The sequence below is a fragment of the Aulonocara sp. 'chitande type north' Nkhata Bay genome, linkage group LG22 (assembly GCF_057382095.1).
Source record: "Aulonocara sp. 'chitande type north' Nkhata Bay isolate Kocher_YH1m ecotype deep benthic linkage group LG22, A_spYH_male_GT1.1, whole genome shotgun sequence".
Taxonomy (NCBI): Eukaryota; Metazoa; Chordata; class Actinopteri; order Cichliformes; family Cichlidae; genus Aulonocara; species Aulonocara sp. 'chitande type north' Nkhata Bay.
Window position 1 is genome coordinate 20,172,573 of NC_141364.1, and position 18,170 is coordinate 20,190,742.

General features: G+C 45.9%; 1 protein-coding gene across 2 annotated transcripts in view; it reads left to right on the top strand.

Annotated features, from left to right (window-relative positions):
• The first annotated feature begins 1,918 nt into the window (after positions 1 to 1,918).
• sdc3 (syndecan 3) overlaps positions 1,919 to 18,170 on the top strand; it is a 41,130-nt gene continuing 24,878 nt past the window's right edge. The window contains exon 1 of one of the 2 annotated variants that reach the window (XM_086279676.1): positions 1,919 to 2,586. In XM_086279676.1, the coding sequence (XP_086135802.1) occupies positions 2,533 to 2,586 (54 nt within the window). In that variant the 5' untranslated portion in view covers positions 1,919 to 2,532. The remainder of the gene's footprint in view (positions 2,587 to 18,170) is intronic. The other variant, XM_086279678.1, reaches the window with a different exon arrangement.

Here is an 18,170-nt window from a genome sequence, read left to right on the forward strand (position 1 = left end):
GTGTGTCTGGTACTCTCGTTATGTTGAATCGAGAAACAGGATCCTCTGTGCCGTAGCGTGTGTTCGATGTCTACCGAATGGATACGGCTGCAATTACACAGCAAGAGTCAAGAGAGGGGAGCAGGGCGTTTGGTCCTGATGCTCCACTTTCTCCCATAAATGTGGCTGATTAATGAGGCTGGCACCTTAATGGGGCATCGCAAGGACTGACAAACCAGCAGTGCTGAATGGAAGAAGTCGGGAACAATTTAAGTAATGTGTACCAAAAACCGCCTCTATTATTTTTGACTCCCTGCTCTGTTTATGCTCATTATGTGATCGCAATAGGAAGAGCATGAGTGAAAACCCTCCTACGGTCAGTGGAGAAGAAGTCCTAATTTACTGATAATCAGCCTGCATTGCAGTGTTGAACAGGCCTCAGTCAGAACACATCCATCTTGTAGTCCTCCAGTGCTGTCATTCAAACAGACTGCAATACATTGTCAAGAGTATTCAGTCACCCATTCAAATCGTAGGATTCAGGTGTATAAAATCAAGCACCTGGGCATGAAGACTGCCTCTATAAACATTTGTGAAAGAATGGGTCGCTCTTAGGAGCTCCAAACGGTGCTTGGAGAGCTTCACAGAATAGGTTTCCATGATTGAGCGGCTACATCACTAAGCACAATATTACAGTGGTGTAAAGCACGCCACGACTGGACTGTAGAGGAGTGGAGATGTATTCTCTGAGTCACCCTTCTCCGTCTCGCAATCTGACGGATGAATCAGGGTTTGGCGGTTGCCAAGTGTAAAGTTTCTAGGTGTAGGGTTGTTTTTCAGGAGTTGGGCTTGGCCCCTTAGTTCCAGTGAAAGGAACTCTTAATGCTTCAGTATACCAAGATATTTAATTGTCCCAACTTTGTAGGAACAGTTTGGGCATAGCCCCTTCCTGTTCCAACATGACCGGTGCACAAAGCAAGGACCATAAAGACATGAATAAGCACGTTTAGTGTGGAAAGACTTGACTGGCCTGCACCGAGTCCTCACCTCAACCTGATAAAACGCCAATTAGAGCGGAGTCTATGAGCCAGGCCTTCTCGTCCAACATCAGTGTCTGACCTCACAAATACACATCCAGAAGAAGGTCAACATTCCCATTAACACACTCCTAAAACCTGTGGAAAATCTTCCCAGAACAGAAGCTGTTATAGCTGGAAAAGGTGGGCCGATGTCATATTAAACCCTACCCTGCCTTAAGGCAGATGAGTGAATACTTTTAACAATATGTTAAACATGTATTCACTGCGAACGTGGTGGGAGAACACACCCAAGACTACCAGAATCTACATCAGACCGAGTTTTATTTGAAGACACACCTGATGGCTTTATTTGGCAGTGCTTTCTTTAAAAAAAGGTCACATTTTATAAGCCTAACAAAGCATTCTGATCCCACTAATCACAGGTAGGTAAAAGCTACTTAATAGTCTTTCACAATCAATCAGATGCAATTCAACATTTTCCCAAGGCTAATTTCGGGATAAGGAGGGAACACGTGGTCTGCAGTGGCAGGTGGAGCTGAGAAACCAAACGGAGGCACGCTCAAGTTCACCTTCAGACGTCGCTGGTGGTTGTAAAAGTGGCGAACACAACTTTGAGCATATGACGGGTCATTAAATGTTTCCACTCCGGTTGCTGCGGTGCAATAACAGCTAACCATACTGCAAGAGCCGAGAGGGAAGGGGGGGGGGGTGTTATCGCGCGATATCAACCCCTCTTACGTACAGGCGCAGGTGTGACTGAGCCAATCACGGCGCAGGAGCGCGGTTGACCGTTAAAGGTGTGTGAGCGGTTAACCAAACCAACACCGCGGTCCGCTGCTTGTGAATTTACAGACTGCTTATTGTTTTGTTTTAGGGGGGCTGCGGGTGCCTAACCGAGCTGCAGGGGGCATCCTCGCCCTTGCACGCGGAGATCCACCCCCAACCCCTACACTTCCTTTTAACGCACACATATACACACCCCCTCCTCCTGCCAAACTCCCAGGCCAGCGTCGCCATACGGAACATCCTGCCCTCAACGGAGAGGGGGAGGAGAGAGAGAGAGAGCCTGAGAGTGTGTGTGTGTTCAGAGAGAGAGAGAGAGAGAGAGGTAGAGAGAGCTCGTGCGTGTATTAAGAGAGCGAGAGAGACGAGGTCTGGCTTCTTCTGGTAGTAAATTATCAGATTTCGAGCGCAAAAACTCGCAGAAACAGAAAGATCGGAAGGCATCGTGGAAATCTGCTTCAGCGGTGACCGGAACCAGCAGCAGGAGCGCGTGAAGCCTTGGATTAAAAAGCCCGACTACAAGGACGGATGGTCGCGCAGACGGGCGGCTCGCTCTGAAGTTGGACAGACTACCGAGGCACCGAGAGCAAGGAGCCGGCGACAGCCAGCAGCAGCTTTTTTTTCTTTTTTGGGGGTCCCTCCACCTCCCAGAACCCCCCACCCCTCCCACACCGGTAAAGGCAGCAGCATCGGCGGCGGCACCGGGAGGCTGTGCCCGCGCACCCCGACCATGGAGCTGCCTTGGCTGCTGGCGCTCACGGCGCTGCTTGCTCACGCCACCACGGTAAGCACGAGCCTTACATCCTTTGTTAACCGGGGAGCTCTCGTTGCGCACACGGGAGTCGGGGTGCGCGCACACGTGTATGTGTGTGTGTGTGTGAGTGCGCTATCGTTAATGAGACAGTGGCGGCGCGTCGGTGATCGGTAGGAAATCCTACACTCGACCCAGGATCCGTATTGGCCGTTCCAGACTCCTGTTAAGGAGGGGGGGGCGGCTACCCCCTTGCACACCCCCTCCCCACCTCTCCCTTTGCTTTACGCTCACACACACACACACACACACACACACACACACACACACACACACACACACACACACCAGCCTTTGTGTCTCAATGTCGGGATTTATTGTGGCCTGTGTGTCCCCTGGAGTCAGGAGGTGCGTGTGCGTGCATGTGTGGAGGAGAGGGGGGGGGGGGGTTAATTAGCGGGTTATCTCTAATTGGGCTTGATTACGGGTGTTAGTGCGGTGCCTCGTTCTGTGGTGTCTGTGTCACCAGCTCAACATCCTGCCCTTAATTTGGGGGCTCCAGTCATACTGCGGTTTTAACGACTTTATTACCAGGTACTCGCGCTGCAGGACGATGTGTGTGTGTGTGTGTGTGGAGAGAGAGAGAGAGAGAGAGAGAGAGAGAGAGAGAGAAGGTGTGCCTGTGACTGGATGTCCAGGGGTGCTCCATTACTTCCCAGATATCAGCGCCCTCATTGTGCGGATGCCAGAATCCAACTGGGGGGCATTCTCCGGTTATAAGTGTGTGTGACAGAGACAGCCCGCGGCGGTATGTGGTTGTGGCACAAAGTGGGTGGGGTAACGGGAAAGTTAACGGCGATGCGGTCCGCGAACGAGTGCTCGGATGGAATGATGTCATCGGGAATCGCGAGGAGGCAAGCTGTTTAGGGAATGCGCGAGCCTCCCCCCCTCCTCCTCTGCGCGCGCACACACAGACACACACACACACACACACCTATCTCCTCTCCGGAACTATCCACGCCGAGCTTCACGCGCCCCCCGTAACACGCCCACACTTTCCGTTACCGATTAATCCAGATTTATCCCATAAGCAGCAGGAGGGGGTGGAGGAAGAGGGAGGAAGCTCGCTGAATCATTGAGAGAAAACGAGGATAGCGCCAAAAACACAAATCAAGATCCAGATCTACTTTTGAGTTTCAAGACTCAGAAGCTGGAGGTTTTTAACACGTCTCCCCTGCTGTTTTATTTTTAGCTCATCTGCAGTTTTAGTTTTATACCTTCATTCATGGCTACTTCCTGTTAAAGGTCCCGAGCTGTTCTCACTAGTGCCATACTGCAAATGCTGATATCGATCTGATACCAAGTAAATGCAGGGCCAGCCGATACCAATACCGATATTGACACTTTCAACATAGAAAATGAACACATTTTAATGATCACTAAATCACAGAGTTTTAATTTCCATGATAATTAGTTAGCATAACTAAACACATATATTTAATACGTTTTCTAATCAAATAATAATAACAATTTAACACATTTCAGCAGGCTACATAGAGGTAGAAATAGTATCGGTTCCATTGCACTAGTATCGATCTGATGCACATACCAGCACTGCTGTCGATACCATCGATATTTGGATACCTCTATTTCTCACAGGCAATTAATTAAACAGACCAGAGAAACCAGTTCTACTTCAGAGAGATCCATCAGCTTTAAGCCACCTTTATACATAGTCACAGTTTTTTTTCCATATTGTTGTACAAAAGGCCCAAATGTTGCTGCTTAATGCCTTTTCTTGCCTAATTCACCCTTGCTTTGCTTGGACCATCTTTCGTTGTTTCTGCGGTGAAGCTGCACCAGTTCTGGCAGCTGTTTTCAACACCACACACTCACAGATATAAACACTGATTAGTAGGTCAGTCGGTTGCAATCCTTGCCAAAGATCCTTGGCCTCCAGCTGACCTAATCTGTCTTTAAGTGTGCAGATGGAGACAGGTGTGTGACACACATACACGTAAATATACGCCGTGGTGAGGAGCGCACTGATAGATCAGCTGCCGTCGAGGGTCATAATTACAGACTCAACCTCAAGCAACCCCGGGCTTTGAATGCACGCGCGCATGACCCGTGGTCGCGTGCATCCGCTGATGAGCTCTTTTCTCAGATGCTTCTTGGCTTGAAGCCAGGAGACTGTGTGTGTGTGTGTGTGTGTGTGTGTGTTCTGAGTGATTCCTCTGTGTTTTGTCCCTGTGGGTATTTCCTGTTGTCAAAGCTGTGACATCACATCCGGCCGTCTTTATTTTACATGGGAGACTGATTTTCCCACAGACATCTGTTGTGTCCCACGGATAGCCTGTGTGTGTGTGCGCGCGCATCCGTTTGCCTTCATGAGAACCCTGACTGTCCATCTGTCTGTGTGTGGGCTCAAAAATAGTGAATCTCCAATGCCAACAACTTGTTCTCGCCAGCCCTCTCTCTCCTTGAACAAGTGCGTTTTATGGTGCGAGTGTGTTTGTCTGTGTTTGGCGGAAAGGCGTCGTGTTCTTGAGGATCATGTTCAACTCGTGGAATGAATCAGTGTTTTGTGCCTCCGATAGCAGACAAAGCCCCCCATAGAGAGGAAGAAAGAGAGAAGGATCAAGGAGGAGGGGAAAAAATAGCCCAAGCCGGGCGGATTGAGGGAGAGTGTGGAATGTGAGAGGCAATCTGACACAGGAAGTGGGTCCTTCTCGCTCTCCTGGAGGACAAAGTCCCCCTCACGCAAACACATACACACAAGGTGGCAGGTAGAAAACACAGCCAGGGTGGAGGAAGTATTTCAGGTGTGTGTATTAAGGGATGGGTGAGGGCATGGTATCCACCTTCCACTGGAGAGAGGAAATGAAAAGGATCATGGTTCATATCCGGAGCTGCATTCATGGACACAGTGAGAGAATAAAGATAGGCTTCAGCCCCCCTAACACCGGCCCGGGTGTTTGTGTGTCTGTTCATATCTGAAAGCAATTTCTTATCACATAGGACAGCAGATGTGCTGCATTTGAGTGAAATTAGTTTTTCTTTCTCGCGGAGAGTTTTAGTGCTCCATTCAGCCAAATGGGAATCGAAATTTCACATTTACCATTAAGGCGATAACGGCGGCGGGATGGACGGGGAGACCTGCCTGCACGGTGCCGGTCATGCCGATATGACCTCGTCTGATCTGAGAGAACAATGGGTGCTGAGAATCTGCAGCTGTGCGTGGAGTTTGACCTCCAAAATAAAAGCCGTGTGCAAAAAGCTGACAATAAATCAGAGCCCGTCATTATTGGCCCCGAGTAAGCCCAGAAAGATCGCAGCATTCTGCGGGACCTTTACCCGCTGATGTCAAACTGCATACTAATAATTTAGACGTTTCATCTCATGTGACCCTTGTTTGTGAATATTCTTCTTCCAGTGAAGAGCATGTGACTGTTTACCCAGAACACAAAATTAGTGGGTGTCTGCAACCACGAGGGGAAAAAAAGATAGTTTGTTTTATCGAGCGATTATATGCGTGCATTTTGAGGGGTTTTTCTGTCAGAGTGGAGCAAATTTCGTTCGCTTTTAACACCATTTTTTTCATTTGAGTATAAAAGTGCTGAGAAGAAGACCCAGCCTCCTTTTTTGTCCTCATGGCCATATCATTGTAATTTATTATACTCTTTACTCAGCCTGCAGATGCTTCAGAATGCTGCAGCTCATCTTTAGCAAAGACTAAATGAAGCCCCTGTGGTTGAGAAGACTTGTTCTCAGAGCTCAGATTAACATGAAGAAGGACAGAGCTTTAGTCTGATAACCTGGAATAGTTTACCTCTTATCATGAAAGGCATATTCGTCTCCATTTATACCCATGGATAATAAAGGCTGTAATGTTATCAGCTGGTGTGCAGGTTGGCTCCTGTGACTACCTGATTCAGTGGGGGTTGTTCTGCCCCGATGAGCTGAAGTAATGGTGGAATCTGTGCATTCATCTATTTGCTTTTTCTACACCTGAGCACTTCTAACTTTCACACTCTGTGGATGCATCAAAGAGCAACTCGGGGTTGGCATCTTTCCCAAGGATATTCTGACAGACGGACTGGGATCAAACCACCAAGCAAACCATGCTGATTGGTTGAGAGCTTGACAGTCTTCACTCTTCTTCTAGTTTTTAACTAGAAGTCTCACTTCTGCTCTTTTTATTTTGTAATTTCGCTCCCCTCCTCGGCTGGGCGATGAAGCAGCAGCAACACAATTGAGAGTAGCTCACTGTAGACGTAGATCTAAGGCAGACCTGATTCACAGGCTGCCTCAAAGAACTGCAGCAAAGGTGTGTTTCCAGATTAAAACACCGTTCTTCATTAGGGCAGTTGTAAGCTTTGGGGCCCAACTTTTGGACTTAACTGCTTTGCTTCTTTTGTTTTTGTTTTTACTTCCTGTTTACATTCCTTTTTTGCACGGTTTGCTTAGCTATAAACACCAAAGTGTTGACACTTGGTTAGTTTTAGACTTAATACACAGTATTAAAATCAATTTGTAGAGTAGCTGTATATCCTACAGTGTAGCCTGTTGCTTTTAGCCTGACATCAGTCTTCCCAGAAAAGCAGATAGAAGTGCAGTGACGCATGATGCAATACCCTACTGGTCAGCTGTGCCTTCTAAACACAGCATATTGATTAGTACCAGGGCGCCTGCTGGTGATTAGGGTCAGCCAATAGGCTAAATCCTTTTCCTGTTAGTTAGTTTGTTTTTGGAGGAAAGTTCTGTTTCTGCAGAAATTTGTCAGCAGTCGATCGATGTTAGACCGGCGGTTATCCGGTTGGAGATTTTGGACATGTTGCCCAACAGGTGCTTTTGTGTGGCTCTGATAACCGCTGACAACAGTCATTCAACAGTCGGGATTTGGCTGGAAGTGACTTAGCACCACAGTTTCATTAAGCTTTCCACATAAACATCAGTCATGCACAGGCTGTCAGCACAAATGAAAAGCAAGCACAAAAAAGCATCTCTCATGCTGAGAAATATCAGCATTTCTGACTTTAAATTGTAATTAACAAAAAAACAGTGCTTCTGAAGAAGAATTTGCTGTGCACAGTTATGTTTTAAACAATGTATGTGCCAAATCCCTAAATCTTTACATATTTTGCTTTAAATGGCAATGTTATTTGCTTTAATTGACAGATGTGTCATCTAATCTCTGCTTACGCTCCAGACTCGCAGGGTAGAAAGTTATCATTTAGTCCCACGCCGAGCCACGCTAACATGTCCTGATGGAAGGGGCCCCGTGTGCCGTGGAAACTTTGCCTGCTCTCTCCATGACCAGTTCACCACACGCAAGTGCAGACATGCCTGCTCACATGTGTGCGCTGACGCACTTTAGCATTGTGCCCCTAATAATCTCACAAACTCAGCGCTCACACACACACACACACACACACACGCATGCACGCACGCACACACACACACACACATATGCGTGCAGCTCCTGTGAATAGCTGTGGTGTGCAGCAGCAGTTTTGTTGATTCAGTGAGTCAGAGGGAGACGGAGAATGCTGGAGGTGTTTTAGGTAGGTCAAAACAGGCTAGGAACACACACACATTAAACACACACACACATACACACACTCTCAAACACACACACACACAGACTCCCTTGCAGTAATTGGGCAGCACTGCGCAGACATACTCACATACATATTCTCTGGAGTGGGGGGTTAGATGAATATAGAGACAAGAGGAAGGGAGGGAGAGGAATGGAAAGAGAAGATAATGAGGGAAAGCGATGGATGGAGGGGAGGGCATGAAATGGAGAAAGCGTGGAGAAAAAGAAAAAGAGTTAATGGCAAGACGGGGATCAAGGGAAAAGACGGGGGCAGCGAGGAAAGACGGGGAGGAATGGTGGGCGATTAAAAGGGGATAAAAAAAGGAACCTAAAAAACCAGAGCGAGGGAAGTAAAAGGACCGTGGGAGAGTGATGGAGGGAGAGAAAGGAAAGAGATGGGCCATATTGGGCAAAATGAGGACTGGATGATTGGGATGGCAGCAAAGGGATGGAGCGAGGCCAGAGCGATGGAGATGGAGGGATTTTGAGAGAGAGAGAGAGTCAGGGTGGGGGAGGGAGGCATGCACTGCTCTTTCCCAGGAGACTGTGCTCTACCTGCTCTCCGCGGCCGTCGCCATGACAACCACCATGGCTGCCGTTGTCACAGCTTTATCACCCCGCTCTCCTCTCCGTCCCCTCCCATCCCTCGTTCCCTCTCTCTTTCCCCCCCCCCCCCTCCTCCTTCGCTCCGTCTCGTTTTCCTCTCTCCCCTCTCGTCGCTTGCTTCATTCACGTCTCATCCCGGCCTCCTCTCCCTCCTCCTCTCCCTCCTCCTTCTCCCGTTCAAGCACAGCGAGTGGGGGAAAAAACATCCAGATGAAAAGATGGCAGTTGTCTTTCACCTTTACAGTAGATGTGTGTGAGTGTGTGCGCGTGTGCTATTACAGGACTCAAAATTAGAGAGCGTAAACGCGGCACCGTCTCCCAAACCCACAAAGCATTCTGGGATCTCTGTGTGTTAGAGCTTTCGCTATAAATAAAACCCCCAGAAACAGGGCGCCTCCTTCCCACTAACAAACCCTTGTGTATGTGTGTCTGTGTGTGTGTGTTTGGCTGAGTGAGAATCGTAGATGCCTTCTAGCAGCATATTAACTATACGCTGAGATGATGCTATCATTTTTCACTCACTATCACTCGTGTGTGTGTGTGTGTGTGTCTTTTTAGTACCACTCTCTTCCCTCTCCCGTTTCTGTATCAACACAATAATTACATTAACAAAGGGCCGGATGGGTGGGGTCACTCGGAGTTGTCCAGTGGAGATGCTGGAATGTGTACTTCCTGGCATGCGGCTGATAAGAGTGGGGTGAAGCCACGATAAGCCCCGACTTTACACTCCCAACAGGACCCTAAGCCTCGCCTCTTGGAGGCCTCCACTTGACCCTCCACCCCCCTCTCCATCTGCCAGTCTGAGCAATTTCTACCTTTAAATAAGAAGCAAAATCCCGGAGGTTCACTCTTTATCTTGGTGATAGCGTTATGGAAATCACGAGCGTGTCAGGTTTGCCCTTGTGCAGAAGTAATCTTGGAGGAGAAGCCGTGAATAAAATATTTCTTTATTGTAGAACACGTATACACTCCCCACTCTCCTCGAGCAGCATGGCGGTCCTTGAGGTCCATCATGGAGCTAAAACAGCTGGCTCACTGTATCCCCCAAAATAGTAGTTTGATGGTATTCCCATTATTATCTTCCTCTTCAACATGATCACATGGCCTTCATTAGCTTGTTGCTAACCTGTCATGGAGGCGGATTTGTTGGCACAGTTAAATGTTCCAGTGCTTTTGATCTTACATCCCCTGTTCCTTAGTACTCTAAAACTCTAGAAATTAAACTGAATTCAATATATTTCAGTATTTAACTGTTGGACCTTTTTTTTAAAAAAAAATTATAATTTGCTTGTTTTGTTTTTTACGGTTTTATAGACTATATCATTAGTTAAGAAGAACTCATCTCCAGGACTTATTATGAAGTTAACCATTAGTTTAATAACCCGCAGTGCTATCATTTACTTTTACATTTACCACCAGCAGTCACAACTGGGAGCTTTTTTTTCTGTTGTCCATTATTTCCTGTCATCTCTCTGCTGTGTCCTTATGCATAAAAAAATGAATGTTGGTGTCCAGTGAGCAGCAGTTCTCTGGGCGAAAATACTTGTATCGATGGTTCATGCTGCTTAATGTGTGGGGGAGATTTTCTTGGCATATTTTGCCCTGACAGTTTTCTTACCCTCCCTGAGTATTGATGGCGAGTCTTTATGGCCACAGTGTATCCATCCTCTGGTGTCTGCTTCCTGTAGGATAACGCACCAGGCCACAAAGCTTAAATCACCCCAGTCTTGTTTCTTGAACTCGACAATGAGTTAACTGCATTCAAATGGCCTCCACAGTTAGCAGATCTCAATCCAATCAGCATCTTTGGCGTGTGGTGATGGATGTGCAACTGACCAATTTGCATCAACTGTGTGATGTTGATGATCATGTGTTTCCAGCACCTTGATGAATCAGTGCAATGAAGAAATAATGCACGTCTGAAGGGAAAACGAGGTCCAGTTTATAACTAGTTGCTAATAAAGTTCCCAGGGAGTGCATATCTGTGCAAATACAATTTCTTTGGGAGGTTTAGTGAGACAAAAAGTCACTTTGCATGATGGGAAGACGTTGTCTTCCACAGACATTTGATAGATGTATTGATTCGCCTGTAAAAATAAACTATAATGAAGTTAAAACAACAAAGGAGGCTGTAGCTTTTGCTCAGCTTAACTACCGCTGAATCCCAAACTCTTCTTCCTTCCATGCTCTGTTGCAAAGAACCAGTTTCTTTGTTTGCATCTTGTTTGCAGAGGCCCGATGTTTGACTTGCTCTGACTGGAAATACTACCCCTCTCCCTCTGTTTCAGAATAGCCACTATAGGCAATCAAAACCGTGTAAGGTTATTTGTACTGAATAGCGGTGGAGTACCACACAAATGGAGATGTAGGAGTAAAACAGAGAGGGTGTGTTCTCAGGGGAACATCTTTAAGGTTTCACAGGAGGAGATAAAGATTAAAAAAACGGGAACGACGTCAGATCGAATTGAAACACGAGGGATTTTACATGCATGAAAGTTTAAATGGATTCTAGTTTGTGGAAGTTTTTATTCCCTGTCTAATGGCTTTCATGTCTTAAGCGGTGTCAGAATGGGCTCAGATCGGCACTTGGAAGAGAAAAGTACATGAAAACACACGTGGGTTCGTACACACGTCTCTTCCGCAGATTTTTCCTCTTCTTTCTTTCAGTCTCCATTTCCTTTAAGAATAAAGACATTTCCTCAGTTTAAAGCTACAAATATCAATTTCTTTTTCCTTTTTTGGCACTATGCGATTCATCAAGGATCCGCTTGTTTGCATACGGAAATGCACGACCTGTAAGTGTGTTTGTGGCCTTGGGATAGCAGCACGGCTACAGTGAGAGAGCATTTATAGATCTGCTCTTCGAGCTTCCTGAGTGATGCATTTATGTGTTTACATGCGAATATGGAGGCAGAGGAGGCGATGACGGAGCACGGGGAGGCCGCTCATGCCGACGAGAAATACTGTGTGCTAAAGGCATGTGACTCTGTGTGTGTGTGTTTGAATTATTTAGCCCAACGTCCCGACAGAGGAGCGAACGAGGTCAGGAGCTCATTGCTGCAACGTTTTTCTTCTCTCTATCCATCCATCTTTACACCCTCCACCCACCAGCCTTCCTGCTCCTTCTCCTCCATCGCTGCAGAGCTCCTCGTCTATTCTTCCTGTCTTTATAAACAGGAAGTTAGTAACAAAAGGCTTCCCACATGTTACTCACGTCCCCTCAATTATCAGCAGGCCATGAGGGAAGAACATCGATCCAATTAATTAGGGACACTGAAACATGCTCTGTGTGTGTGTGTGTGTGTGTGTGTGTGTGTGTGTGTGTGTGTGTGTGTGTGTGTGTTTGTGGAGGAGGATAGAGGTTGTGTAATATTGCTTGGTGATTGCAGCACGCTTCTTTCCCCAGAGGGCCTGTCTTATAAACCCTTCCACATGCAGGTGCACACACTCATGCACACACTTGGTTTTCCTGCAGCAGGTGATTCATTCTTAATCTTTCATTCCAACAGTTGTGGATTAGCCCTAATCTCAGCCGACAGAGACTCGGGTCTGAAAGGCTGACTGACACCAGGACTGTGCGCACAAACACGTCTGTGAACGTATTGTTTATTTAGCCGTGTGTATGACATGATAATTGTTTCCCTTGTCCGATCGAGCGCGGTGTCTGTGTGACAGGACACGACATGATGGAGGTAGATACAATAGACAGAGCGACAGGTCGCACAACACTGAAACATTATACCCAGCATGAGGACGAGAGAGAGGAGGTATTTATAGAGGAGAGGCGTTTCGTCTTCACGGCGATGATTTCTTCCTTTTTCTCTGGTTGACATTTTAAAATGAGCCCAGTCAGCCTCTGATGTGAGCTGTGCCTTTATTTACTTTGGTTCAAATTTAAAGGTTCTTTGGTTAGCATACAAACAACATGTGTTATTGTTTCTCTGCATAATTTAACCATTAACTGAACTGCAGTCGGCAACCAGCAGTGTTACATTTGTGGCTGTGGTTACCGTAGACACCATCAAAGATGTACCTAGCTAGTGTGATGTCATCCACTGTTTTTTGATGCCTCGGGGTGAACATTTTCATCCTCAGCATCTTTGGTGTTTTGAACTTGGACGTGATGAGAGAGACCACACACCGATTGGCTAACAACATGTCAATCCCAGGTGATTAGCCAATGAGCATTCACTAGTTAATCCACACTTCTGGAATACAGTGTTACCAAGATTTATAACTTCTTTTATCCAATATGACCTGAAATGAGTGACTGAGCCCCTAAAACTTCTGAGGTTTCGCAGACACGTGGTCGTTTTTGTCTTATCCCCCATTTTGGATGTGGTGTAATCATGGTGGCACTGTAGGGTCAGGTGAGTATCGGCCCAGTCACACAGGCCTACAGACTGGTTCATGAGCATGCGGTGACCAATGCATATTCCCCGACATTGCGATTGTTCTGTTTACCTGCACAGAAGACACCAAATGGCCTACAAACGCTCGCCAGCCACTTTCCAAAGTGACTTCCAGCTATCACTTTTCAGACCTGAAAGCTATGTCCATCTTTCGTACTGGCTTTGTTGGTTACAAAAAGACTCCCGGTTGCGTAAAAGTCTGTAGGGAAAAAATGCCAGTAAGCGTGTGGTTTTTACAGGAAGATCCACCCCTCGCCTGTCACATCCAGTCTCAAAACACCAAAATGGCAACGTCCAAGAGCTCGAGGCTTCACTAACCAGTGGGTGCGGTCACAGTGGCAACATCCATCTTGCAGACTGTAGTTTACTGTCTTTGATCTGACTGTGGTTGAATTGTAATGTTAGATAATAAAGTAAATTGAAAACAGCAAGCTAATTGAGCAGATTAACTATCACAGGCAGTTTGGATGAATAAGATCCACTTGAGATATCCATTTGGCTACATTAGACGGACAGAAATCTGTCTTCATTAGTAGGATAGCTAGTGGTGGCTAATATTACCCTCGGAGCCAGTTCTTTGTGGATGTTAGTGATTAGTGGACACCGTTTCTGAGCTAACAATTGCTAATTTGCTCATTGTTGTTGCTACAATGCTGCGTCCTCCGGATTATTGCAAGAAATCTTTCCCAAGTCCCTCGCATAAAAATCAATTCACAGGATTTTGGAGATGAGAGAGAGATTGGGATGGTTTGCTCTATAAAAATACAGATGTAAGATGATTGACAAGGTAGAAAAACAAGAGGAAGAAATACATTTGTGCCAAACAAAACACTACACGACATGAAACGTGGCTCAGCGCACTTGGAAATAATTCATCCATCCATTTTTTTATGCTTATCCAATTTAGGGTCTCACGTGAGACCCCGGACAGGTCGCCAATCTGTCGTAGGGCCACCTGCATACACGGAGAGACAAATATTGGTGGTTGCGTAGTCTCCCAAAAACTGAACAAGGCACCAAGGTGTGGCGACAGACGTGATTAGGTGTGGTGCAGAGGTGGAGGGAGAGAAGATTTGAAGAAAATGAAAGGGGAATGAGGTCAGAGGCAATCACAGACTAAAGTTGTATGAGAAGACTTTGTGCTGGCCAAAGTGCAAGTCAGAAGCAGATTGGAGAGGAGAACAAAACGCAGCTGATGTGGTGAGGGTGGGGGGGTGACGGGGGTGACCAGGCAGAGAATCGAATTTGTTAATATGTAAAAGTGGTAAGAGGAGCTCATCAGAAAATAGAGGAAGAATGGGGAGGGACTGACTTTATGTAGAGTGAAATGATGAAAGAGCAGAGGCGCTGACGAGGGAGAAAAATGAGAAATTGAAAGGGAGATAGACGGGGTGGATTGGAGCCGTGCTAGCTGTAAAGAAACAGAGAGAGAGGGAGACAGGGGTAGCCTGGTGGTTAACACACGCCTGTAAAGAGCTTATAGCGGCTGATACAGATTGAATGGAAAGAACAACCTGGACAGGATTACACAGAGACGAGAGACAGGAGGGCTATAAGAGCAAGATGGTATCATAACCCATACATTTCCCTGTCCTCCACTAACGCATCTCCGCTAGTTTACACGGATGCTGACCACCTCGTTACTTTCAGACTCCACAATCACACTTTAATTAAGTCGGAGCCCACAGTACCAGGCGGTTACTGATCACCAATTGTTATACTAAGCAGTGTGTAGCTAATCTGTGCGTTAGACAATCATTCTCAAGCTATTAGTTACTTAAATACACCTCTTAATTAATTAGTCAGTGAGTAATGTTGCCCACTGAGAGATAAAGCTATCTTTAGCTGTAAAGAACAGTCAGAAATGAATGAGCATGGTTTCACTTGGAGCTTGTGATGATATTTGATTCAACAGAGGCTGAAGGGAGATAACACTGTCTGGTTGGCAATGAATCTTCCCCACCTGAATAACATTAAAGGCTGCGCTCATATCTGGCCTGTTAATCCTGGTTAGACGCTTATTTACAGCTACCTGCTGCACGCACGCATTAATTTTGCTAGATGTACCGTGCAGCAGTGGTTCCCTACTGTTTTGGCTGTTTAAAGGAATAGTTTGGGCTTTTGGGAAACACAAATGCTGGTTTCTTTCTAAAGCTTAACTTTGTGTTCTGTGTTGAGACCAAAGACTGTATGTAAAAGAAGGACACAGCCAGTCTGACTTCACGTTTTGGTTAAGCAAACTTTTATGTTGTATTTTATGTAGTGCTGTCAGCGTTAATCTTATTAAAATGATGTTAACGCCATAACCGCATTAATGCGGCAAATCTCCGTTAGCGAGTTAGCGCGGCTCACCCCGTGCATGGGGTTGCGCGGCGCTAACGAGCTAACCGTGCAAACGCATTGATGCCCTGCAGCCCCACGCATGAGGTGATCCGATTGTCGTGTTAATGCGGTTATGGCGTTAACGTCATTTTAACGAGATTAATGCTGACAGAACTAATTTTATGTTTTTTGGAGCCACAATTAATGATATTTGAACAAAACTGTGGCAGCTAAGTAATTGGCTAAAGCTAGCTAGCTTAGCTGGCAAAGTAAACATACTGACTGTGTGTGAGAGCATCACACAAATAAATGCACCCATTTATCAGAACTAAAATATTTAAAAAAATTACAAGTACCCTTATGTAGCCTTGTGTTGTCCAACCTTAAAAATGACTAGATAGGAACCACAGACACAATCAAAAGTGACCCTTTAAAGCATACCTTTAAGCCTTGATGTAAACAAAAATCTCATGTCATCCAAAACCAAGTCATATCAGATGGCTGGATATACCTGAGCCTGGCTCTGCTGGAGGTTTCTTCTTGTTAAAAAGGGAGTTTTTCATTGCCACTATCACCAAGTCCTTGCTAATAGGGGATTGTCTTATTATCAGGGTTTTACAGTCTTTAACTTAAAATTTAAATTTAAAGCACCTTGAGGCGACTGTTGTTGTGATTTGGTGCGCTATAAATAAAATAAAATTGAATAAAAGGGGAAATTAGCTGTAGAGATGAAAATGTTTTTAGATCAGGCTCTAAGCTTGTATATTTGTGCTATAGAAATGGGTGTTTTATCAAGTAAGTCTACGGTGATTGACTCACTTTTAAAGCTGATGACAGAAAGTAGCATGAAGCCTGGAGGCAGGCTCTGCCACACTTACATTATATAGTATATCTTGTATATCTTGTAAAGCTGATATCTTGCAGTTGAGAGATGTACCAAAGTTACAGACAAATTATTTGATTTTAACAGAACAGTGCAGAGCTGATCCAGTAAAAGTAACTTGAGGAAGACATATGTGTATTGATGGATTTTACTCTTGGCTTCAACTGGTTAATGTAACTGTCAATAAGAGTCTGATTTCGGTTTCCTACTCCTGACTTGCTGCTTTTAGCTGAGTGTAGAAAATCTCTAAAATGTCTAAATATGCTCAGAAAAACATGCCCCAAAGTTTTTTTCTTTGCAGTTGGAACGTCCGAAAACCCTCAAAGACACAAAGTATAGATTCAGGCCTATAAAATAATCAAACTGTAACATATTAAACTATACAACCTTGAAAACAGGATGTCCTTCGGAGTGCGAACCTGTGTCATTTTATGACCCTTTAGGTGTGCCCTGGTACTAAGAAGCACTGACGTACATGGCACCAAATATTGACTTTAAAGCTTGACGGGATTATACAGACAATGTTTTTGGATTATACACTGTACTTCCATCCTCCACTCTTTAATTTAACCACTTATCCAGCTTGTCGTCAGAGGTGAGCCTGGGCGTGGGGTGCGGTACTTCTCTGGACATGTCACCAGTCCATCCCGGGGCTAACCCGCTGCCATGTATTATCTGCTAAATTCAATATATCACCTGAAGGAAAGTATATGTAAACATCTGCCGAGACAACAGTATCCATTCACTGAAAAAAATCAGGACAAGCCAAATGTTTAATTTCTCTGTTTACTCGTTTCTTGAAGTCTTCTGACACTGATTTGTCAGAGCTAATCAGGAGCTCATGATAATTATCTGATTAGGTCACGAGCTTTCAGTGTGTGTGGCCCCTTTAAGGCAGAGACCACGTGCTGCTCTTTCCTTATCTCGAGTTCACTCCGCCACCAGATATCGCAACCTGCGTAATTAGTATTCGATATCGAGAGCTCTTATGATACACGGAGAATCAATCGCCTGTCCGGCTGTGCTGACAGGGACTTGGCCTGCAGGCACTGGCTGCGAGGGACGGGACCGGCTGTCTGCTCGCCAAAGTCGGTCAACCAATGGGGGGGAGCCAAGAGAGAGCAGCAAGGTCACCTGCTTGCCATTCCCTGCAAACAGCGATTTGTTTACCTCCCCCTGTGTGTGTGTTTCAGAGAAAATGATAGGCATGGCCATGATAATAATACTCATCATGCCCTCTGCTCACACACTCGCGAAGGTGCAGCTTTCCATTCCAGATTGAATTACACAGGGCTGATTGGATTTTTCTGCCCTGCATCAAAGACAAAAACACTCCTGTCTTTGTTCTCCGCCCTCCTGCTTCAGGGTCCATCCATCCCATCATTCCTCAGTCCTGTTCTTTTTTTTTTCCTCTTCGCAAATAATCTCCATTTCTCTCTGCCTTTTATGTATCGATTTTTCCTGCTTCTCCTTGTCGTTCGCCCCTTTGGGCTTCGTACAGTTGCGTGACAGTCATTAGCCTGATTACACAAGCTGCAATTATACGAACACACACAGATGTTGCCTTGTGATTCCCATCGCTGAATATTGGCAGAAACCTGATTCTCATCATCGTCGCCGGCTTACGTTTGTGTGTGCGCGCTTCGATTCGGGGCTGAGAAGAGACCATTGATTACCGTTTCTGTGTGTACTCCGAGTGCCCCCTCTCACCCTGTGCTACACAAAGGCATCATGGTCCGCGGGGCGCTCTCTCTCACACGCAGCCGCATTTCTGAGCCCTTTTGAAAAGTTC